Source organism: Dipodomys ordii, unplaced genomic scaffold (genome assembly GCF_000151885.1).
Source record: "Dipodomys ordii isolate 6190 unplaced genomic scaffold, Dord_2.0 Scaffold49, whole genome shotgun sequence".
In the NCBI taxonomy this organism is placed as follows: domain Eukaryota; kingdom Metazoa; phylum Chordata; class Mammalia; order Rodentia; family Heteromyidae; genus Dipodomys; species Dipodomys ordii.
Window position 1 is genome coordinate 6,094,428 of NW_012267265.1, and position 26,316 is coordinate 6,120,743.

The 26,316-nt window shown below is 39.0% G+C and overlaps 1 protein-coding gene across 2 annotated transcripts; it reads right to left on the minus strand.

The window, feature by feature from the left end:
* Positions 1-26,316, minus strand: Ccni (cyclin I). Of its 2 annotated transcripts, XM_013020191.1 has the most exons (8): positions 25,772-26,316; positions 25,488-25,505; positions 20,552-20,708; positions 13,084-13,212; positions 10,261-10,335; positions 9,997-10,137; positions 9,203-9,433; positions 955-1,512 (listed from the first exon to the last, which is right to left on the minus strand). In XM_013020191.1, exons 3-8 carry the CDS (start codon positions 20,663-20,665, stop codon positions 1,069-1,071), a joined length of 1,134 nt encoding a protein of 377 aa, XP_012875645.1. In that variant the 5' UTR covers positions 20,666-20,708; positions 25,488-25,505; positions 25,772-26,316; the 3' UTR covers positions 955-1,068. The 2 variants fall into 2 exon arrangements, with proteins under 2 accessions (XP_012875644.1, XP_012875645.1); XM_013020190.1 differs by lacking the exon at positions 25,488-25,505 and having other exon boundaries at positions 1-1,512; positions 25,772-25,929.

Genomic DNA, 26,316 nt, shown 5'->3' on the forward strand with positions numbered 1-26,316 from the left:
TTAAGGACAACTTTTTATTGCTACCAGAGGCTTTTATCATCAGCACATGGTCTGACTGCAATACCTTCTTCAGACTGCACAAGGAGCTCAGGATCCAGAAGTCATGAAGAGAAATTTGGGTAGGTGGGAGGCAAGGTATTAACGTTGTTATCAAGAAAATCTTAATAGTTAACATAAAACTAAGGTACTGAATTCAGTGATTACGTGTTACAGACTCAAATTATAGAGCTGCCCAACAGACAGTCTCTCCTACTGATTACAAATGAGTGAAAACATCAGTTACAAAAAATCTAATTATACGTTACATACATGTTTCTTTGGTGTGCATCTGGATATATTAACTTTATCAGGAATTCTTCTATACAAATGTCAAAAATGATTTAAACAAACCTAAATGTCCTAATTATATACTCTTTTAAAGCTTTAAAATAAAAATGAAAACAGTAATTTTGTTTCTAACTCAAAAAATTCAATTGAAACAAGAAAATCAATTTTGTAATATGAGAACTTTTCTGTTATCACCTTTGATTCAAATGGGACAATACTAAAGTACCCTTTTCAGACAAATTGGAACTTGAATCAGATTAAACATGGTTGCCACACTAAATTTATTAAATTGATAAAAAAAAATTTCAGGGGTTACCTATTCAATGGAAAACAGTATATAGAGCAACATGCATAAAGTTCATTCAGTATTCATTGGGGAAACAAGCAAAAGCAACAGAAAATTAAATCAAGGCTGTGAGAGCAAAGGTTAGTAACTTTAAATTTTGGAGCCTTTTAAGTATTAACTATGGAATTTTTTGACATGGGGCAAGAGTGGAATTGATACACTACAAAGTTTTCTACTTAAAAATATTTGAATCTTTTGAGGTTATAAATTAATCAATTATAATTAGCCGCCAAATGAACAAGGGCTTTTGTTTTGCTGTATTTTTGTTTGTTTGTTTTTTGTTTTTGGCTCACTTCAAAACAGCCTGAGCTATAGCCTTTCCTGGTTATATGCTTTCATTCCAGAGTAGTCAACCTTAGTTTGCCCTGGCAGGTTAACTAACACTTGGGTGAAAACTACATGACAGAAACAGGCTGCAAAGGAGGACAAGGGGAAGTATGTCCCTCTTGTCTTGACAAATCAGTGCCACACACAGAACCCACATTTTCTGGAGCATTCTCTTCATTATAGAGCCTTTTAATTCCATCATAGAAGTCATCCACTTCCATTTCCTCTACTTTGCGTTTAGCAGAGGTGTGCTTGCACCCACTGGCTGCTGGGACATGATGACAGAAGGCTGCTGTACCTCTGACTGGCACTTCTGGCTTGCTGTTGTCCTTGGAGAAGTCTGGGCCTGAGACAGAGGAAGGATGTAATCTGAACATTCCTTTGTCAGAGGTCACCAGGGTGTGCTTGAGGGGACGGTAGACATAAACGGAATTTAGAGGCAGGGAAGACTGCAGAGTAGAAAGATGATGTGCCACTAGCTCCCGACAGTGGATCAACTGGGAGCTATCCATCTAGGCCAAGGGAGAAAAACACAACAGTGGCCTAAGTAACATAAACCATTGAACACAGGCTATTACCTTCGTCAGGTACCGTTCCATTTTGTGCCCTCTATCCCTCACCTGCCCTTCTCTCCCCACACTCTCCCTCACACTAGTTCCTCCAGCCTACCTATCTTAAATTATGCCTACCTGTCTTAAATTAGCCTATTTTAAATTATGTTCAAATCTATAGTTCTATGGAGAACTCTGTATTCGATTATACATTTGCAATGGTATCCTGGACATTTATATGAGAGCAGAAACTTTTTTCTTCACTGCTATATAAATTATGTGTATATATCTTTGAGTCTCTTCCTGTTTCTAAGACCCTTTAATACCCTATCCTCTTGGCCTCTTTTAACTTCAATTAAAAAAGTAAAAGACATGGGCTGGGAAGGTGGCTCAGTGGTAGAGCGCTTGCCTTGCATGCCTGAGGCCCTGGGTTCAATTCCTCAGCACCACATAAGCAAAAAGAAAAAAGCTGGAAGTGGCGCTGTGGCTCAAGTGGTAGAGTGCTAGCCTTGAGCTGAAGAGCTGAGGGACAGTGCCCAGTCCCAGAGTTCAGGCCCCACGACCAGACCCCCCCCAAAAAAAAGTAAAAGACAGGGGCTGTGAAGGTGGCTCAGTGGTAGAGTGCTTGCCTTGCATGCATGAGGCCATGGGTTCAATTCCTTAGCACCACATAAGCAGAAAAAAAAGTCGGAAGTGGTGCTGTGGCTCAAGTGGTAGAGCGCTAGCCTTGAGCTGAGGGACAGTGCCCAGGTCCAGAGTTCAGGCCCCACAACTGGAACCTCCCCCCCTCCGGAAAAAAAAAGTAAAAGACAAACACAAGGTTCATTAAGAATCTATGCCAGGGAAAATGAAGACAAATTTAAACCAGGATGACAGGAAACTCTAGTTAAGAATTTATTTAAAAACAATAAATGAAAACTTTCAACAAGTTTTATTTTTGTAGAAAACAGTAAACTTTATGTTAAAACACTAGGAATAAATGTTTTTGTTTTTTGAGTTTTGCTATTATGTCCTTATTCTTCAGGACAGTTCAGACAGCAATCCTTTTTGGAGCCACACTTGTCTTTCCTAACTCCCTGAACCACCCAACTACTTACATGACCATGTTTCTCTATCAACCCATCACCATACTTAACCACATTATATTAGAATAATAACCTACTTAATCCTTTGGCCTTTCATTATAGACTACAAGATTTTTAAGTCACAGGCATTTATATCATAGACATCTTTTTATACCCCAGTTCTAACACAATGACACCACATGAAGGGCCTTCAAAATCTTACCTAAAGTCTGAATTTCAAGCTGGGGCTCAAGAGGCAGAGTGCTTGCTTAGCAAGCCTGAAACCCTGAATTTAATCCTCATCAGTACTACAATAACATTGTATCTTACTTTCCCTGTAATGACAGCACTGTCAAAACAATCTACAGCATCTTATGTTTCTCTCTTTATCAACTATCTTTAGTAGCATATCACAATGCTGCCAGAAAAAAAAAAAGTTTAACTTTTAGCCTGATGACATTCTATAATGTGATCCCTACTTTCTTTTCCAGTCTATTTCCTAGCATACCCTCAAACTTATGCTCTATATACTGGACATACAGGTCTGCTCTATTTATATACAAATCTACGTTGCCCTTGCTCATTCTTTTTTCTTTTTTCCCCAGTCTTGGGGCTTGAACTCAGGGCCTGGGCACTGCCCCTGAGCTTCTTTTGCTCAAAGCTAGCACTCTACCACTTGAGCCACAGTACCACTTCCAGCTTTTTATGTTTATGTGGCATTGAGGAATCAAACCCAGGGCTTCATGCATGCTATGCAAGCACTCTACCACTAAGCCATATTCCTAGCCCCTGCTCATTCTATTTCTACCTGTTGAAACGATCTTATCCATTTCCTCCACGGCCAGCTAAATGCTATTACCTTTAGAAAGTTTATCATGGCAATCACTTTTTCTAGTTTTGTACATATTATAGCTGTTTTAGCCTTTTTTGTATGTTTTTTGAGATAGAGCCTTCCAACAGTCCAGGCTGGCCTTGAACTTAAGTTCTTCCTGTCTCTGTCTCCCAAGTGCTGGGATCACAGGGCTGGGATCACTTGGCTTACTCTGGACATTTCTTAACCAACTCTGGTTCATCCCTATATAAACTACCACATAGCACAACTGTTTACAAAGGAAAATATCAAACTCTACAAGAACATATTTGGTAACAAAATTAATTTATGTATAAATATATTCATTTTAGGTTATTCAGGAAAGAATTTGTGGAAGAAAGGATAAAAGGCATTTGGTATTATGTAAATACAAATGTCAAACTGTCAAAAATATACCACATGCTGTAGATTTTAGTACCTACCATTTTGTCCACTGACTTTCTCAACCTCTTTCAAAAAAATGTATTATTCTAAAAAGACATTAACTAGTATTGGAACTTTCTTCCTTAAAAAAAATTACACAATACTTAAAGACAGCCTCATTAACTATCAAACTTACAACTACAGGGTAGGTTTCATTATTACCTGGGTTTTAGAAGCTGATCTCTGCTAAATACTGGAAGAGAAGCAAAGGGGAGGGGTTCCTGCCAATATTTTAAACAATCTCCAAAACAACTAATACAAGACAGATACTGGGTAGCGAAAAGGCTATAGTGTTGGAATTACTTCTTCAATTTGAAAGAATTTTGAATTCTTTAAATACCAAAAATATTCTAATGCCTTTATCACTAAACATAGTAAACATAGTAGACTCAAGAAACTATGAATTATAAGCCGGTCGCTGGTAGCTCATGCCTGTAATCCTAGCTATTCAGGAGGCTGAGATCTGAAGATCAGGGTTCAAAGCCAACCTGGGCAGAAAAGTACCATGAGACTCTTATCTCCAATTAACCACTCAAGAAACTTGGAAGTGGTGCCATGACTCAAGTTGGTAGAGCACTAGCCTTGAGTAAAAAAGCTCCGGGACAGCACTCAGGCCCTGAGTTTAAGCCCTCTGACACAAAAAATTTTTTTGAATTAAAAGGAAAACTATCATATTTGTATGACAAAGGAAAATGAATATTTTATAGATAAGGACAGGCAGAAAAGGAGTTAGAAAGCCTTTTTTAAAAATCATCCAAACTGGGCTGGGAAAGTGGCTTGGTGGTAGAGTGCTTGCCTTGCATGTGTGAAGCACCACAAAAGCAGAAAAAGCAGAAGTGGCACTATGGCTCAAGTGGTAGAGTGCTAGACTTGAGCTGAAGAGCTGAGGGACAGCACCCAGGCCTGGAGTTCAGGCCCCATGGCTGACAAAAAATACAAAACAAAACTCATCCAAACTTAGCTGAGCTCTGGTACCTCACGCCTGTAATCCTAGCTACCAAGAAGGCTGAAGATCACAGTTGAAAGCCACCTCAGGCAGAGAAGTCCAGGAGACTCATATCTCCAATTAACCACGAGAAAACCAGAAGTGGTGCTATAGCTCAAAGTAGTAGGGAGCTAGCCTTGAGCTAAAGAACTCAGGGACAGCGTGCAGGCCCAGGAGTTCAAGGCCCATGATGGATAAATAAATTATTCAAGTGAATACTTCATATGAGAGCTGGGAAGGTGGCTCAGTGGTAGAGCGCTTGCCTTACATGCCTGAGGCCCTGGGTTCAATTCCTCAGCACCACATAAGCAAAAAAGAAAAAACCAGATGTGGCGCTGTGGCTCAAGTGGTACAGTGCTAGCCTTGAGCTGAAGAGCTGAGGGACAGCGCCCAGGCCCAGAGTTCAGGCCCCACGACCAGAACAAAAAAAAAACAAAACTTCATATGAACTCTACTTCCATCCAAATCCCAAGGCAGCCCTTTGTTCAAAGTAACACATCAAGATAAACTCTTATCTAGTACAATCTAAATCTGTTACTGTACAAAAACAATTTGATCTTGGTGAGACAAGAACCTTAAACAGCTAAGTATTTATTGTAAGGGATCTCTCAAAGAGATTTAAAATGAACTCTGTAATTACTATGTCAAAATGACATGACAATTTTCCTGACTTTTTCCCCCCAAATATGAATATGGCAACCATCTCTAAGAATCCTTTGCTAGTAAATAAGCAAAACCAAATGTAGCTCTCAGGGAGTACATCAAGCAGCATTAAAGCAGACAAAGTATAAGGAGAAAGGGGAGCAATGATGATATAAGTGATAGTCCAGATGGTCCAGGTTTGGAAGCAACATGAAGCATTGAAAATGATTGCTGGAATAACCTGACCTTAGGTACCTTCAGACTATCTACTTTGACTACTGCTTGACTTAAGTAGGGAGACCACCACACAAATATTAGTAGGTAAGATTCTGGGTGAACTGCATCAATCAGAAAGAGGAGGACTACATGGTGCATGTCCATACAAGCAGAACAAGGGTAAAATAAGGAATAAGAAGAGGAAGAGGTTTAGCCATCCTAGAGTACAACGAATAGCTCAAGACCTTACAAAGGGAGCTGGGTAGAGGGAAAGACTAGGAAAATGGAGGTAGTTTACCTTTCAAACCAGTGAACAACCAGAGTCTGGCCAAAAAAACCCACAAAATACACAGCACAAAATACCTGTGAATGGACCCTCTCTCCAACTGCAACACTGAGAATTACGTACAGAAATAATATAAGCACTGGGCTAGGGCTATAACTCAGTGGTAGAATACTTGCCTAGCATGTGCAAGGCCCTGGGTTTGACTGCCTCCACCATGAGGTGGGGGAGAATATCTGAGCACCAGCAGCTCATGCCTGTAAGCTACTTAAGAGACTGGGATCCAGAGGATCTCAGTTGAAGTCTGTCTCAGATATCCACCTCCAAATATTATCAGCAAAATACTGGGTTTCAAAACACCAAAGAATTTCAAACACCAAAGAAATCCAAACCTTTGTCACAGATCTAATCATCAATAATCTGAACACATGAATTTTAACATTTAACAATGCCAGCAATGAGCCCAGAAAACCAGGAGCTGTTCATGTGTGTGGGTAGGTCATCAGCCCAAACTGGTTTAAGAATGAAAGAACTGATAAATCAAGTTCCAATGTTTCTATCAAGTTTTATGAGCTTACCTGGTTCTGTTCACTGTCTGACTGTAATTTGAATACTACATGGATCAGAGTCCATGAAATCAGGGGCTGGGAAGGTGGCTCAGTGGTAGAGAGCTTGCCTTGCATGCCTGAGGCCCTGGGTTTGATTCCTCAGCACCACATAAGCAAAAAGAAAAAAGCCAGAAGTGACGCTGTGACTCAAGTGGTAGAGTGCTAGCCTTGAGCTGAAGAGCTGAGGGACAGCGCCCAGACCCAGAGTTCAGGCCCCACGACTGGACCCAAAACAAAACAAAACAGAGTCCATGAAATCAGATTCATCAATTGAGACTGCATCCTCTCCCCTATACATACTTTACAATGGAGAGCTTCACTTTGTATTTGGCACTGCATAAAGATAAATTTTGTAGGGTAGAGAAAAGAAAATTTTGGAAACCAGTAGACTTGAATCTTTAAACTTTGTATGATATTAACACATACACACATTCTTTTTATCATTACTGAGTAGTTCTATATGATTCTAAGAAAATGTCAAATTCTCTGAAGTAGAACGTAAGAGTTCAACAAAATGTTTTCTAAAAAGATCCATTAAATTTCAAGTATGTAGTATTCTATTAATTAAGGAGAAACAAATTTCAGGGAGCACATCCTTTTTCTAGAGCCAGAAAACATAGTAAAGAGAATCAAATGATTCTCTAGTGATCTTCAAAAGATACGAAGCTCCCAAAACCACAGAACACTGCAACTTATAACAATCTATTTATGCTTCAAAATTTGTCCTTTCCTCACAACACCAATACTTTATACAGCATTTGGGTTTTTTTTCCCCTGTACTAATTTGAGAGCAGATACAGAGGTCAAGTCAGAATTCACAGAGGCTATTTTTCTAATAAGTAAGTCTTTCTATTAATGTTTATTTTCCTCACTTTCTAGTATAATGTGAATGATTGATATTCAACTTTATTTTCTAATACTTTAGGTAGGCCAAAATGAGGCGGTTTCTAAGTTTCCAAAAATCCTCACTGAAGAGCAAATATCTTCTAGGATTTATTTCTACTACAGTATTTAACTCAATGGAAATAAACATTAAATTATTTTAATCTAAGATAAGCTGTTTAATAAAGAACAACCTTGTCACAACATAGGCAGAATGCTGTTTCTTATCATCACTCTTTTTTTTCTGCCTAGTCCTGGGACTTAAACTCAGGGACTGGGCACTGTCCCTGAACTTTTTGTTCAAGACTAGCACCCTACCAGTTGAGCCACAGTACAAGTTCTGGCTTTTTCTGTTTATGTGGTACTGAGGAATTGAATCCAGGGCTTCATGCATGTGCAAGGTGAGCACTCTACCACTAAGCCACAATCCAAGCTCCATCAGCACTCTTTTTATGAAAACTCTCTTAGCTCTTCTCTATTCACAAACGGGAATCTAAGAAGCTGAGACGTATGACATACTTAGGTTCTGGTAACTTTGACAGCTCACGTTTGTAACCTCACCAAATAGCTCACCAGACAATAAAGCCAAGTATTTTTTCTCTTTATTGCATTTTCACTAACGAGTAAAATAGTATGCAGATCTTTGCTATGTTTAGTTCTCTATATTCCAATTTTTTTTAAGCTCAGAATTCAAGTCATCTGAACAGAACCCAATAAAAGAAACCAATTTCAACTGCATTAAATGTAAATAAATACAATCATCTGAAGGCAACGTGGTTCATGAGTTTCTTACAAGTATAGAGCAGGGGTATTGCCTACAAATTAAAACTGATTAATTCTATTAGGTGACATAACAGAGTAAGGCTTCTCTACAAATAGTTGATAATATATAGCACATTTATTATAACCACATTTGAGTAAGAATTTTCTCCACCAAATCATTATATTTTACTTAGGGGGTAGATATTTTATCAACCAATAACATTTTACACCAACTAGGAAGTGTAAGTTACAAGCTAATTTTAGGTAATAATAATAGCAGGATAAGACCTTTCAGAAACAGCTTTTACCTGCCGTAGTTTACTACAAATAACCTCACTTTCTAATCATCAATAAATTTATTTGTATAAAAAGTAACTTTTTATGGTTGGTATTTTTAACCTCTTGGTAAGATGAGTAGAATAGAAAAGCACTATATGAACCTACTGCTATGGTTAGGTAGTTCTTTATATAAAACTAAAAGAGAAATATTAACAATCAGACATCCAATCTACAAGTTTAAAGTGGATAATACTCTGGCCTTTTTTTTTTTTTTCTGGTCAGTTGTGGGGCTTGAACTCTGGACCTGGGCCTGGGTGCTGTCCTTCAGCTCTTCAGCTCAAGGCTAGTGCTCTACCACTTGAACCACAGCACCACTTCTGGTTTTCTGGTGGTTTTTATTGGAGATAAGAGTCTCCTGGACTTTCCTGCCCAGGCTGGCTTTGAACCATGATCTTTAGATCTCAGTCTCGTGAGTAGCTAGGATTACAGACATGAGCCACCAGCACCTGGGCGAGCCTATTTTTAAGAGTAGTTTGCCATTACTAGATTAAAAATATCCGTTAGTTTTATAACTGCTATGTATTCCAGTTAAAAGGAAGACTTAAAATAAAACTTTTTAATTACATTGACACCTACCTGTGCTTTCTGAAGCAGTTCAATTGTAAGAGGAAGCCAATCAGGAATGAGTTTCTCCATTTCCAAACTAACCATAGCCAGTGCAAGCATGGATCCTTTGAACTGCAGAAGTGGGTTGCAGGCCATACAATAAAGTAGTTGCTTGGTAAGTACTGCCAGATGTTGAGATGGGCTCAATTTGGGCAAATTGAAAAGTAACTGAGGCCTAGTTGACACTGCAATGGCATGAAACTTATAAAAAAGAAAGAAAAGAAAACCACAAAACATCATGTTAGTTTTACTTAAGTGTCTAAGGAAATAATGTATAGAAATGAATTGTCATTCAATCTGTAAGTTAGAAATTTTAGCTTCTATTTCTATCTTTTCTTGATTTAGTTTTCCTTTTCCTAAGTAAAATAAATGAGTGGCCAATCTCTTCTTCAAATTACAAAAACAACTAAACACTCAAATAAGCAACTAAAAGTCAGGTACCAGGAAACCATGTTATCCTAGTGGTTTAGAAAGTGAGACCTGGAGAATCACAGTTCAAAGCTAAGCTGGGGAAAGAAAAGTCTGAAAGACTCCATCTTCAATTAACCAGCAAAAAGTTTGGCTGGAGGCATGATTCAAGTGGTAGAATGGCAGTTTGAAACAAGCAATCTGAATGAGTACAAGTCTTTGAGTTCAAACTCTGGTACTCACAAACAGGAAGTCGGAGAAGGAACAAGAGAGGAATGAAAAGGAAGGAAAGGTAAGAGGATGAGAAGAGGACAAAGAGGAGAACAAGAAGAACTTAAGCTTTTGGGTATACTTACAATGTGAAGAAAATCCAATGGTGTAGCTGTATGAAGATCCCAATTCAATTTATCCAGAATAATTCTTTCCATTCTCAAAATTTCAGATGAGGAACAGCCACAGAAACTATCTCTTGCCAATACCTTCAGCACTGGAATTTTCTATCCAAAGCAAAGGGGAAGGGGGACAAAGTGGAAAGGACAGGAATACATTTCAGTTTTTGTCTGGCAAGCAAAAATAAATTTCAAAAAAGAAACATAACTAATCTTAGAAAGATTTATTACCTCATCCTCTTCAACAGTCTTGGCAGCTAGGAAAAAACAACTGATTGCAATACAACTCAAATATTTTGGATGGGCCTAAAATTTTGAAAAGGAAAAAAGCAATTTTAATTAGTTCAAAAATATGAAGATGTAACAAGTATGTACACAATTCCTTAACTGATTACAACCACTTCATTTTATATTAGTGCTTTTTACACTGTAATTAACCCTATTCATTTATAAGGTAATCTACTGAAAAATTAAAATTATTCTAATGCTGGAAGTTTAGCCAATAAAGGGAAGCTTAATTGTCTTTTTGTGCTGATCCTGGGGCTTGAACCGAGGGCCTGGGTGCTGTCCCTGAGCTTTTTTTCTTCAGGCTAATGCTCTATCACCACTTGAGCCACAGTTCCACTCTCTTTGGTGGTTAACTAGCAATAAGTCTCATGTACTTCCTGCCTAGGCTGGTTTTGAACTGTGATCCTCAGATCTCCATCCTGAGTAGTTAAGTTTACAAGGACCACTGGCACCTGACAGCATGAAAATCCCGATTTTAAAAGGCAAGTTTTTCATATAATAAAGAATATTCTCTAATTTTTAAATCATGTATATACATTTTTTTTTGGGTCCGGTCGTGGGGCCTGAACTCTGGGCCTGGGCGCTGTCCCTCAGCTCTTCAGCTCAAGGCTAGTGCTCTACCACTTGAGCCACAGCGCCACTTCCAGCTTTTTTCTTTTGGCTTATGTGGTGCTGAAGAATTGAACCCAGGGCCTCAGGCATGCAAGGCAAGCGCTCTACCACTGAGCCACCTTCCCAGCCCAAGATCTGCAGTTTCATAAGACAAACTTAAACCACGTGCTTTCTATTCTAAATCCGGAACATCAGGCATGCAAGGCAAGCTCTCTACCACTGAGCCACCTTCCCAGCCCCTGCATGTTTATTTTTAAAACAAACTAGCATGAAAAAAATGTAAGTGAAACTACTGGTATATTTCAAATGCTTTAAAAACAAATATATAATACTAGTAGAAAGTAGAAATTTTACGTACGTACACACACACACACACTCAAGTCTCATAAGAACACACACACACACACACACACACTCAAGTCTCATAAGAACAAAAAGGTCCTAAACTCATACAAGGTCAATTAATGGTAAACATATGTACTTCTTGTTGGGAGCCAGTGGTTCACATCTATAATCCTAGCTACTCAGGAGACTATAAGATCTGAGGCATGCAATCAACCTGAGCAGACAAATACAAAAACTCTTCATCTCTAACGAGCAAAAAGTTGTAAGTGGTGCTGTGTTCCTATCTATAAGGTAAGATCATTTTCAAAGTGTCTGTTAGTGCAAGTATGAGATGAGGAACAGATGAAGAATAGCACCCAAATCTAATTTTCAGTAACAATTTGCACAAATTCATTAATATAGGTAAGTTGGAACCCTTATGTATAACTAAGGTAAGAAGAGAGCTATGCAGGAGGGCTTCATAGTGATGTTTGTCTGCTAGGATTAAGGCTTCATCCACTATGCAGCCTTTTATGGTTCAAATGCCTATACTTAAGCTACAGGCTACATTATCTTTTTAAATATAGATCAGCTATCTGTAGGTAAGATTTTTGGATATTAATAAATACGACAGGATCCAATTAGTAAAGAAGATGAAAAATAAGATTGTATTTGGCAAAATTCTGAAAATACCTGGCCAAACATGTTTAAAATGTTCAATAAATATAGGAAGAATTTTATAATAAATTCACAACAATAATAATCATTGAAAAATATACAACTCAAAATAGACACGTAAATATCTGTGAAAGGGAGGCTGGCTATGTATTTAATATACACTATACATTATAGAAAGAAGGAAGGTTTGGGGCTGGAAGGTGGCTTAGTGGTAGAGCGCTTGCCTTGCATGCCTGAGGCCCTGGATTTGATTCCTCAGCACCACCTAAGCAAAAAAGAAAAAACCGGAAGTGGCACTGTGGCTCAAGTGGTAGAGTGCTAGCCTTGAGCTGAAGAGCTGAGGGACAGTGTCCAAGCCCAGAGTTCAGGCCCCATGACCGGACCAAAAAAAAAAAACAGAAGGAAGGTTTGTTGCTAAAAGTAGGTATTTCAGGCAAGGCTCAGGTTGTAGAGTGCCAGACAGTAAGTGAGAGCAAGCATCAGATACCAAGTTTAGTCCTGGTTTCGGACAAAAACAGAAAGAAAAAAGAAAGGTAGGTATTTCATAGAAGCCATATTTCAGGCATTATAAATTAAGGGCTCTTTTTAAAAATCTCTTAAGATTAAAAGTTTGAAGGTACGTACTTTTCTATCTGATTCACTGGGCAGCACTCATACATGAAATTATTAAATACTATCAATGCTATATGGTTTGTATTGCAATCAAGAGAGGAAAATGTCTTAGGGTCTGAGTACTTGCAACAAAAAGAAAGTTAAAAAAGACTGCCGGGCACCGGTAGCTCACACTTGTAATTCTAGCTACTCTCGAGGCTGAGATATAAGGATCACGATTTAAAGCCAGCCTGAGCAGGATTGTCCGTGAGCTTCTTATCTCCAATAAACCACCAGCAAACTGGAAGTGGTGCTGTAGCTCAAGTGGTAGAGATGAAGAGCTCAAGGACAGCGCTCAGGCCCTGAGTTCAAGCCCCACGACGAACGAAAAAGCAAAAACACAAAAAAAAACAAAAGATAACAAGAAATGCTTCAAAATTTTAAAGCAACAGAAGACACTATGTCTTCATATGGATGCATACATGTTTACTATGAACCTTAATTCAACATATAAATCTTTAAACAACAGGTTATTTATGTTCAAGTCTCTTAAATACTTACCTTTACAGTAGCTAAAAATCTGTCCAAAAGACTGCTAGCCAGAGCAAATGTTTCTGGGTAAAGGTTGAACTGGTATTTGAGCTTAGCCAGCCACTGAATTACTTCATCTCTCTGGGATGGAGAAACATTCTGTAAAAGGAGTAATTAAAAATTGAACGTTACCATCAAGAGTTTATTTAGATTTTGCTTATTACTAAATAGTACATACACTGGATGCTGGTGGCTCATGCCTGTAATCCTAGCTACTCAGGAGGTTGAGATCTGGGGATTGGGGTTGGAAGCCAGCCCAAGTGGGAAAGACTATAAGACTTTTATCTCCAATTAACCACCAAAAAGCAGGAAGTAGAGCTGTATCTTAAGTGGTAGAGTGCTAGTAGCCTTGGGCACAAAGATTCAAGACAATGCCCAGGCACTGAGTTCAAGACTGAGGATCAGCACCAAATTAAAAACAAAACAAAATAAAATGACATTACACCTTAAAATTTAAGTAAAATTTTTACCAACTGACAATTTTATAATTAATTTCTCTTGAAAATAAAATATACTAAGTTTCCTTTTTTTTTGGTGTGGTGGGGGGTCCGGTTGTGGGACCTGAACTCTGGGCTTGGGGCTGTCCCTCATCTCTTCAGCTCAAGGCTAGCACTCTACCACTTGAGCCACAGCGCCACTTCCGGCTTTTTTCTTTTTGCTTATGTGGTGCTGAGGAATCGAACCCAGGGCCTCATGCATGTAAGGCAAGTGCTCTACCACTGAGCCACCTTCCCAGCCCTAAAATTCCTTTTAATATAGGAAATAGCCACTAATTTATCTCAGAAAACATAAATGATAACAGAGTATGAGTATGATAACAGAATGATAGCTATAGTAACAAAAAATGCCAGGGACAACATATCATTCAGGTAAAGATAATGAAAAAGATACTGCAGGAGAAATTAACCTTAACTAATTACTTGGAAAGATTGCCAGAAACACAAAATATGATTATTATTTTAATTTTTCTACACTATGTTTTAGAAGGTATACCAAATACAGTGACTTATGCATCTTTACCCCTGAATTTCATCATTAGTAAACAACTAGTAATAATCTAAATGACTATGGCTTTATGTTTAGATTCAAAGAGTATTTTCAATAAGGTAAAGGCTCAAACTAATCAAAGCATTGCAATCTTTATCATATCATTGCATTAACCATGTCTGATGAAAATCATATTAAAATATATTACTTGTTCTTTAGATAGTAACCATAGCTCAAGCCTTCTTCCTAATTATTAGCAACTTAATGAAATTAATTCCTCTACCAAGATGTATTAACAAACCAGGCACACGTGGTTCACACTTGGATTACAAGCAATTCAGGAGGCTGAAATCTAAGGATGGGGTTCAAAAGCAGCCTGGGCAGACAAATCTGAAAGCCTCTTTTCTATACTTATCTAGCAAAGAGCTGGAAGTGGCTCACGTGGCAGAGCACCAGCCTTGAGCAAAAAGCTAAGTGAGAAGAGGCTCTGAGGTTCAAGCTCTAGTATTAGTGTGCATACATGCACACACAGTGCACACATACACACAGCATTAACAGTTATTAACACACTAAAGATTATATTTGACAAATGTTTTTCTAGTTACTCAAATCAACTTATCAAAGCTTACAACTTTTACATCTAGCTCTAAACTCTTAATGGGATTTTTAAAGGTTAACTGCCATACATCCACCTCTTAGCCAATTCCCTTAAGCATGACCCTATAAAAAAGGAAAAGAAATACTAACAAGAAAATATAATAAAGGTAGTTTGTAGTATCTTCTCTAGCCAGGCCCCGGTAGCTCATCCCTGTAATCCTAGCTACTCAGGAGACTGAGATCTGAGGATCGTGGTTCAAAGCCAGCCAGGGCAGGAAAGTCTGTGAGACTCTTATCTCCAATAAACCACCAGAAAACCATAAGTGGTGCTGTGGCTCAAGCAGTAGAGCGCTTACCCAAGATCGCAGGGACAGCGCCCAAGCCGAGTTCAAACCCCATGACCGACCAAAAAAAAAAAATCATTATTTGGCTAGGCACTGGTGACTCCTGCTTATAATCCTAGCTACCGTAGGAGGCTGAGATCTGGAGACTGTGTATGAAGTCAGTCCAGCAGAGAAATTTGAGAATTTTATCTCCAATTAACCAGCAAAAAAAAGCCAGGGGCTGGGAAGGTGGCTCAGTGGTAGAGCGCTTGCCTTGCATGCATGAGGTCCTGAGTTCGATTCCTCAGCACCACATAACCAAAAAGAAAAAAAGCCGGAAGTGGCGCTGTGGCTCAAGTGGTAGAGCACTAGCCTTGAGCTGAAGAACTGAGGGACAATGCCCAGGCCCAGAGTTCAGGCCCCATGACCGGACCCAAAAAAACAAAAAAGCCAGAAGTAGAGCTGTGGCTCAAGTGGTAGGGTGCCAGTCTTGAGTGAAAACACTAAGGGACAGGACCTCAGCCCTGAGTTAGATCATAGTACTATTGCAGAAAAAAAAATCCTATTATTTCATGTTTGACAATTAACACAAACATATTACGTTAAGAAGTATTACTGGGCACTCACTGGCGGCTCACATCTGTAATCCTAGCTTTTGAGGAGGATGAACATCATGATTCAAACCCAGCCTAGGCAGGAAATGTCCATGAAATTGATCTCCAATTTACCACCAAAAAGCTAAAAGTAGAGCTGTGGCCCAAATGGTAGAGAACCAGCCTTGGGCACATTAGTGCCCAGGCCTGAGTTCAAACCCCAGAACTGACACACCGACACACACAAACTTTAAGGAGTATCACCAATGACAAAAAGAATATAGCTGTGGAGATTACCATATTATAGTTGTGACATTAAGTGATGTAACTTACAGAAGTATATACAGAATGAACAGGCATTCAAATATTAGATTCTCTAATGAGAGGAAAGAAATTACAAAATGTTATTTTTGAATAATTATTTTAAAATAATATAATCATAAGATAAATCAGACCAAAAAAGCATTATCTCTAGCCCAAACCAGCAATAACAATAGAAAAAACTCCACAGAATAGTTTCAGAAGACACATTCTTACTCTTACTGAAGTTAATACAGATCTATAAGATCACTTCTTCAAATCAATTCAAATGTAGTAAATATTAGTGTTATGTTATCTTTTCAAAATTAAGTTCTATCCCTAAGTAAAGGTAAAGAGAATGGAAGTTGAGGCCAGACTAGGCAAAAAGTTAGCAAGATCTCATCTCAACAAATTGGAGCACAGGTATACTACCAGCTACATGGATTGCAGTTTAAGGCCTATACAGAGAAAAAGCAGGAAATTGTGTGGTACATAAACACAAAGGAATTTTACTGTAATTATAAAGAATAATATTATGTCATTTGCAAAGAAATGGATGAACCTAGAACAAATCATGTTAAGTGAGTAAGCCAAGGTCAGAGAGAGACACAACACTTGTTTACTGTCTTATGAGAAAACTAGATCTGGACATGACTACAACTGGACATGACAATTTATGGGACTCTAGGCATTCACACACAGATTAAAGGTGGATTCTCTCAGGGGAGGAACCCAAAGGATTAACTCATTTAAAATATTATTTATCAAAACTATTTAATCAAAATATTAAATACGGGCCAGGAAGATGGCTCAGTGGTAGAGCGCTTGCCTTGCATGCATGAGGCCCTGGGTTCGATTCCTCAGCACCACATAAGCAAAATGAAAAAAGCTGGAAGTGGCGCTGTGGCTCAAGTGGTAGAGCACTAGCCTTGAGCTGAAGAGCTGAGGGACAGTGCCCAGGTCCAGAGTTCAGGCCCCACAACCGGACCCAAAAAATAAAAAAATATATATCAAATACTATTACTGAAACATTCCAGGAAATGGAAACATGATTGGTGGTGGTGGTGCTGTTGTTTTGTTTTTGCTTTTAGTAATTTGTCTTTTTTTTTGGGGGGGGGCACAGAAATGGAGGGAGGAAGGTGAACAAATGCAGTCACAGTATTCAGTATAAACTATGTAGAAAATTAACTATGCAGCTTGTGGACAGGAATGGGAAGGGGAAACTGAGGGAAAGTGAAAGAGGGGTGACACTGTCTAAAAAGAATTGTAGTCATCACCTGACTTAAGAAATAGTAATCCCTCTGTACAACACCTTAATATACAATAAATTTATACACACACACACACACACACACACACACACACACACACACACACGCAGAAAGCTATCTAAAAATAACTAAAGCATGAGGACACCAGTGGCTGAGTCACGCAATCCTAGCTACTCAAGAGGTTGAGATTTAGAAGATCCTGTTTCTAGTCTATGCAGAAAATTTCACTATATTTCATGTCCAAAATAACCAGCAAAAAGCAGGGCTGGAGATATGGCTCAAATGGTAGAAGCTAGGCTAAAAACACAAGGTCTTGAGTTCAAACTGCAATACTGCCAAAAAATAAAGATGAATAAAATCAGTTCAAAAAGGTTGGGGTATAACTCAAATAGTACAGCAACTGCCTAGCAAAGGAAAGAATTTAGTTTAAACCCCAGTAACTCCCTCAAAAGGAGAAACAATGTTATTCAGCTACATTTCTATTCCTATGTGTGTCAAATACACACACACACACACACACACACACACACACACACACACACAGCACACATTATGTTATTTCCTTCATGGAGTTAGTCTCTTCATTAAAACAGTAGTAGCCTAAGTTTAAACATGTTATCTATGTTTTTATGATAAGGTTTTATCTTTGTAAATCAAAAGCACTTTCACAAAATAAATTTAGACTATTTAAAAGTGTTATTGACTAGTTTTAATTTTTACCCACTCATATAACAAAGTAAGCATAAATTTCAAAATACTATTACACAAAAGAATTTCTCTACATTGCAAGTACCAAAAACATAATAAGATCATCACTATTCATTTATCAAGGGTTTACTTAGAGTGTGTGCCAATACACAAAAACTATATTACCTCAAGAAAAGTCAGTTGAAATTGCAATATTGTATGTTTTCACAAGATCAGTACAGAGTTTTCTGTGTGGGAGCACAAAGGAATGATAGGTGTATTAATATTCTTGCCTAACCACACACACTGTGCTTAACTTGGGCATAATGGATACAATAGAGAACTATGAGAATCTCAGAAGTCTGATTCTGAGATTCTCAAAAAGTTTGGCTAGGGAAAAGGATGGAAGAGAAAACTAATGAAACTTCACAATATCTAAAGAAGCTTCACACAAAATTAAGGAAGCTTCACAGTACCTAATTTTTCCATATTTATGAGCATCTAAAAAATAGAAATATAGAATAATAGAAAGGGAAGACCAATCCCTACCTGATCAATAAAAAATTAAACTACTCTGGGTGTCACTCTGGCAAGCAGCTCAAAAGTTCCCTACCTTTTTATAGGGAGCTTTATCTCCTGTCCTGACCAGACTGAGCCACTCAACTTTTACAGGTATTAAGCAAAGCTTCTACTTGGCATTACTAAAGGTTAAGTTCTTAAGGAGTGAAACGCTCTTAGAAATTTTGATACTGTTCTCTTCTGTTATTTACTCCTCTTCTCTGTTATTTACTAATATTCTTAAACCACCTAGAAAAATAGGCTAGGTTAAAAATATCACCTTCAAAGACATACTGAAAATGTTTATTATTGTTGGTTACATGCTGATTCAAGGAGACAGAAGTTTCTAAAAACAGCTACTAAGGGATAAAAAAATAACGGGGTAAATGTGATCAGGTACATTATATGCATGTATGGAAGTATCACATGAAGTCCCTTTGTACAATATGTACTAATTAAAAAAGTAAAAACTTGGACATAAACTATAGAAGCAGATGTTGAAAGGCTTTGAGGCTCACTAGACATAAAGGCAAATTTGGAATTCTTTCTACTGTTGTCTGCCAATATGTACAGTAGTACAGTAGTGCCTAGAATATGTTAAAATATGCAACCAGCACTTATATGTTAGGGAAAAAAAACCCTCACAAGCTCATGAAAATATAAACACGAAATGCAAGGTATGAGAAGAGATTATCCTAGGTAAAGATTCAAATTATAAATATTACTCATTAGCTTAGGTTTTAAGCAAATTAAGACTACGTATTTTAGATCATTAAAGGACAAAGTAAAGTATACAGAAATGTTCTTATTACAGAAGGTACTCATTCAAGTCAACTCATCTTCAGTTTTCAAAATGACAAATAATAGTAAGTTAGTTCTCCAGCTTGTGAGAAAGAATAAGAGTAGGCAGAATTAAAATAATGCAGAAGGAACTTAAATATGTCATTCATTCACTCATATATATTAAAAGTTTCTTGGCCATCATTTTATATTAAGCAAATACCGTGTTAAGTACGAGGAATGAAAAGCTGTCTCATATAATAAAATTGTGGAATAGATAAAGTTATTTTTTAAAATTGTAATATTGCCGGGCGCTGGTGGCTCACACCTATAATCCTAGCTACTCAGGAAGCTGAGATCTGAGGATTGCAGTTCAAAACCATCCCAGGCAGGAAGAGTTCATGAGCCTCTTATCTCCAATAAACCACCCGAGTAGAGTGCTCACCTTGAGCTGAAGAGTTCAGGGACAGTGCCCAGGCTGAGTTCAAGACCCATGACCGACCAAAAAAACCCTGTAATATTATGAGAAGTATTAAAGTATTTTGTTTTTTTTTGGGGGGCGGGGCAGGTTGGTCGTGGGACTTGAACTGCTGTCCGTCAGCTCTTCAGCTCAAGGCTAGTGCTCTACACTTGAGCCACAGCACCACCTCTGGTTTTCTGGTAGTTTATTGGAGATAAAGAATTTCACGGACTTTTCTGCCCAGGCTGGCTTTGAACAGTCATTCTCAGATCTCAGACTCCTGAGTAGCTAAGATTATAGGTGTGAGCCACCCGTGCCTGGCAAAGAAGTATTAAAATGTTTAAAAGGCACACAGTTACCTGAGTTATGTAACTGTAACCTCTCTATACATTAACTTTATAATAACAATAAAAAAAATTAAACAAGAGCATACAGCCAGTGGTAATTTGAGTTCAATTGACTACATTCCAAGAGGCTTCAACATTGGTATTACCTTAGTAGTGTGCTTCAATTTCTTGTAAATACTGAGAAAATGAAGATTTATTTTGGTTCAATGGAAATAATGGCATAAAGATGTTCTACCTCCATGGCTAACCATGTATTCTGGAAATAAAGACAGCTTACTACTGTTGTATTAGTTGATGAGAAGAACAATGACTGGTCGTAACTCTCTTATAGCTGTAAATTAGACAACAAAAAAGCAAAACAAACAAGCAAGCAAGTGAACAAAGTTAATTGTTCTTTTTCAGAAAAAATAAAATTAAAAAAGTTTCTCAAAGAGCATGCCTTTTATTTTCCAAGGCAGTGTCAAGATACTATCATGTACTCAGCAGTATACCTATTTCTAATAAAACTCATCTATCTCAAAAGAGAAATCATTACCTGATTTGTAGGCATTTTAGGCACGTTCACTTTCCACATCTGGGCTTCCCTAGAAATTGCCTTTTCCAATAGGAAAGACAATCTCTGATTTTCCAAAGGACCTGGAAACTTCATGATATCCTATAGAGCTGTCTGCCACCCAGCTTGATGTAGCTACCTATAAAATCAAATACAAATAATGCCCATTAATTATAGAATAAGTGTATTATTATACACACATTGGTATTAAGTAATTCATATAATAAAAGAATGTTATGAGGCAATATAGAATTTTATAGTACTTTAAAATACAATAATCAGTTATTCAAAACATTCTCACTTTAAATATGAAATTCAGTTATGAACAGAATGAAAACAATGCCATGTAATAGAACCTTATCAAAATGGTAATATTGGCAAAAAAATTTAAATCACTGGCTTTTATGTTAGAAAGTCTTAGTTATCACAAATATTACTCCAAAAAAAGCTAAAATGGACTGCTCATTTTTCTTCATTGAGTTTATATTTACATAAATAATAATTCAACAAGGATTGTGATAAAACTTGGCTGAGAGGATAAGAGGATGCAAGTATGGCTTTAGAGGAAGGTAAAATGAGAACCTATTTCTGCATTTCATAGTGGGTAATCAAGGAAATAAAAACTAAAGAGAAAATAATACAGTAGAGAACATAAAAAGAAAAAAAATCTATGAACAAAAGCTGGTTTTTAGAAAGATCAAAACTAGCAAACTCAGCCTAAGGGGAAAAAAAAACAGAAAAGGTAAATTATCATTATTTTTTTTTTTTGGTCGGTTGTGGGGCTTGAACTCTGGGCTTGGGCGCTATCCCTCAGCTCTTCAGCTCAAGGTGAGCACTCTACTACTTGAGCCACAGTGCCACTTCCAGTTTTCTAGTAGTTTATGGGAGATAAGAGTCTCATGGACTTTCCTGCCCCGGCTGGCTTTGAAACTCGATCGTCAGATCTCAGCCTCCTAAGTAGCTAGGATTACAGGCGTGAGCCACCTGCGCCCAGCAGAAAAGGCAAATTATTAAAGTCAGAAATAAATTAAAATTTTAAAAAATTACTAATATTATCAACAATTATAAACAAATCAGAGTTTAGATAAAAATGAACAAATTCCTAAAACCACAACCTACAAAAACTGACTTAAAAGCTGTAGGCAAAAGCCAGACACCAGTTAGCTCACACCTGTAATCCTAGCTTCTCAGAAGGCTGAGATCTGAGGATCTCAGTTGGAAACCGGCTAGGGCAGTAAAGTTTGAAACTTATCTCCAATTAAGTACAAAAAGCTGGAAGTGGAGCTGTGGCTCAAGTGAGTTTGTTCCAAGAATGTAAAGGTTGTTTTACTAATCAGAAACCAATTAATGTAATACACCATACTGATAGGGAAAAATTCTTTGTTCATAGTAGGAAAATCTAACGAAGGGAAAAAGTTCAAATTCCCTTAAATAATAAACAGAGCTATGAGTAGTAGTTTATGTCTAATTCTGCACATAGGAGGCAGAAGCAAGAATTTCAGTTGGTAGGCTGGGTGCTGGTGGCTCATGCCTATAATCCTAGCTATTCAGGAAGCTGAGATCTAAGGATACCCGTTTGAAGCTGGCCATGGCAGGAAAGTCCATCAAACTTTTAGCTCCAATAAACTATTGAAGAAAAGGCTGGAAGTGGAGCTTTGTTCACTGGTACAGTACTAGCCTTGAGCCAAAGAAGCTCAGGGACAGCATCCAAGTCCTGAATCCAAGCCCCAGGACCAACACACACAAAAAGAATTCCAACTGGAGGCCAACATGGGCTGTGTGGCAAGCTCACTTGAAAGAACAAAAGAACAATTAACTGGAGATATTCTACATTAAATGAGGATGTCTAAAATAAAAGTGCAACACCAACTCTGGATGGGATCCTATACAGGAGGGAAATACATTTGTCAGGATCACAGATTAAATGATATAAAAGAATGGACAGTAGCTTACATAAAAACAAATGTATCAATGCAAAATTTACTAAAATAGAAAAATTTCCTGTGATTCTTTCAGAAAAGATTCCTGTTGTCTAGAACTATGTTCTAGTAGTTTTAGGAATACTCATAATGTATGAGATAGATCTAAACAGAAATGTTAATGCCAATGTATGTAAATGTTTTAGTTTTTTGGGTTTTTTTTTTTTTTTTTTTTTTGCCAGTCCTTGGCTTGAACTCAGGGCCTGGGCACTGTCCCTAAGTTTCTTTTGCTCAAGGCTACCGCTCTACTACTTGAGCCACTGGCCTCTTCCAGCCTTTTCTATTTATGTGGTACTGAGGAATCAAACCCAGGGCTTCATGCATGCTAGGTAAGCACTCTACCATGAAGCCACATGCCCAGCCCTGTTTTAGTATTTTTTTTTTGGTTCCGGTTGTGGGGCCTGAGCTCTGGGCCTGGGCGCTGTCTCTCAGCTCTTCAGCTCAAGGCTAGCGCTCTACCACTTGAGCCACAGCGCCACTTCCAGCTTTTTTTTTTGCTTATGTGTGCTGAAGAATCGAACCCAGGGCCTCAGGCATGCAAGGCAAGCGCTCTACCACTGAGCCAACTTCCCAGCCCCGTTTTAGTATTTTTAATACTCCTTTATAAGGAAACTATGACATGGAGATGACAGTAGCTTCCGTTTTTACTTCTTTAACTAACAATGTACAGGTCTATTTCTTAACACTGTAATTCACATTTTTAGTTTAGATGAATAATGAATTTTGCTAAGAAATAAAATACAAAATCTTAAAATTTTACTTTTCTTCTTGCTACAGGGTCTCTGTAAGCTGAGGTTGGCCTCAAACTTGTGAGCCTCCTGCAACAGCCTTTGAAGATAACATAGTATCTTTTGTTAAGGTACACTCAAACACATGCAGCAGAATTCTGAATGCTTTTTCATTTCTAAAAACAAAAGGACTATATAGGTTGGATATTGATTATCCAAAATGCTTAGGACCAGAAATATTTCATATCTTTCTGGATTTTCGAATATTTGCATATAGATAATGAGGTGGATGTGATCCTAATCTGAAGAAATTCATTTCTATCCATCTTATACACACAGCTTAAAGGTAGTTTCATACAACTTTTCAGTGATTTTGAATATGAAATAATGTTTCAGGGTGTGGAATCTTCCATTGTAGCTAGATACACTGCTCAAAAATCTTTGGCTCTTGGAACATCTCATAATTTCAGATTAGGGATGAGTAACTTGAGTTTTGGTTGGCATACTTCACAATACTAACTTTAAAATAGTTTCATGTTTCTCTTCCCATTGTCTCAACTATTATTTCTGCTACATTACTTTCCATGATTATCAAAAACTTAATTTCTGAATAATTTTAAAATGTTAATTTTTGTATAGCATTAATTTTATTACCAGTATACATACAGGGCTTCCTGATCTTCTGAAAAAAAGAAAAAAAAAGGCTGGTACACCACAACTTCATTACCACATTATTTATGATGATTAAAACGCCAACCCTATTAACAATCCTGTACTGATGCGGACTTCTCGATCTTAGTTCTTCCTCTGAAGGATTAATGTGCACCTATAAGAACCTCCTTGATTTTATTTAACAACAATAATCAATTACTGGTAATTTGTCCAAAACAATCGAATAGTTTCCCACACACTGGTCTTTTAACTTGAAATGTCTGTACATTTCTTCCAAAACCTGCTGTCTATGTGAATAGAACTGTCTTCTGAAATTGTGCCCTGACTTCTTGCATCTGTATTTGGGCATAATTTTACTTTTGCATTTGACTGTTTTGTGATGACCACACTTGTAAACCTGTCTCATATTTGAGGTGTCTTGATGACTAACACTCAATTTGCAAAGTTTAGCACCATGCCAAACCCCTAAATCTATTTTTAAAGATGAATAAGCCTGCATGTGATGAATATTAATTACACAATCAATACAAACCATGAGCACTCTCAGCTTCCAATCTTGACTAAGATGAGTTCCACTCTAACCTACTAAGATGTTACACTACCACATAAACTCATTATCTGTTAACTGCAGATCACGGTGTCTACTACACCTTCCAAGTCAGTACATGGTGATTCTATTAGATGATCAGTATTAAAAAATGTCTCCTAGTCCAAGAGATCAGAATCTTCTCCCTCTGGTTTCTGATCAGTCTACTTAAAAATCTCTTTTCTTTCCTAATTTGTTTGCCCACTTCTTTCTGTTCATCTGACACAAATGACCTGCAAATAACATGACTGTTAATACAAATTCAAACTCAGGACAAAAACCACATGACAATAAGAGCCAGACTACTATCTGAAGGGATACTTGGTTAAGGTTGTAGAGGCTAAGCTCCTCTCCTATGAGGCAGGTACCATCTGCATCCAAGAGTCCTCCCTGAGGAGGAAATGAGCAGCAAACAACTAAGGACAGTTGCGTGGCAAATTATAAGCCTCATCAAGTGTGCTGCCCAAATGCCAAGTAGTTCGTTCCTTCACTGTCAGAAAATCGAAATGTTTTGCCTTGACATTCAAACATCTCCCATCCATCCATCCTTCCTACCGACAGATACCTGTCATTATTTTGCCACAATCCTCAACTTCTGTCAAAATGGTCGGCAACGGAAGCCCCTAAGACTCTAGAGAGATCGATGAACGCTCCCCTTTCAAAGTTTAGTATTTTAATCTTGTCCTTTGGGATGCAACTCAATTCTCACCTCCTCCGGTTTCACCCACCCACCCACCCACCCACCCACCCACCTACCTACCTACCTACCTACCCAGGCCCTGGATGATAAATCTTCCCCTCCAATTTCCTAAGCTCTAGCGGCTCGCCCCATTGGCTTGGCATTCACACCGCAGCAAGTTATCTTCCAGCAGGACCGGGGGGGGGGGGTCAGAGGGTAGCGATGGGACCCCTTCCTTGGTGCAATACAGGTTCAAGGAGCCTAGAACACGCACCTGAGTAGGCTGCTGCTGCTGCTACCAAAAACAAAAAACAAAAAAGTTACTCGCGGACCCAAAAAGCCGCCCGGATTTCAAACCAGACAGGTGCGAGGTGGCTCCACCAAAGACAGAAGGGGGCGCCGCTGAAGTCGCCCCCCCCCCAGGGGGGCGGGTCTCGGCGAGAAGCGCGCGCCGCCGGCACTTCCCTCTCGGGCGGTGTGTGCGCGCGCGCGCGCGCCCGGAGCCGGGATGCAGCTCACCCCCTCGCCCCCACTCCCACCCCCAGCTCCGTCCCTCACCTTCTCCTCCTCTTCCTCCTCCTCCTCCTCCCCGGCAGAGCTGTAGGCTTCGCAGTGGTGATGCGGGGTCATCCGGGGGGGCCCGTTACCACTTCATCCCCCGGGGCGCGCGGCGGCAGGGCGCACGGGACGACGGCCGGGCTGCTGAGGAGGGAGAAGAGGGGGAGCCGGGCCGGGGGGGAATGGGGACGCAGGCGTTCGGGCGGGACGCACACGGCCGCGGCCGTAGGTCAGTCAGCGAATTAGTTCCATGATGACCCCGGGCCCGAGGCCGCCGCCGTCACCGCCGGTCCCGCTCCTCCGACCGCCGCCGCTGGTGCCCGGGTGAGGAGGGGGCTCCCACTCGCCATAGGGCGGCGGGGGCCGGGGAGAGGCGGGGGATGAGACCGGCTCTGCCCCTGCCCGGGGGAAGCGGCTTCGAGGGGAAATGGTGAAAGGGGGGGAAGGGAGGAAAAAAAAGAAAAGAAAAGGAAGGGAAAGGGGGGGGAAAAATAAGAAAAAGCGAGACAGAGGCGCTGCCGCGTCCGCTCGCGGGGAAGGCAGGG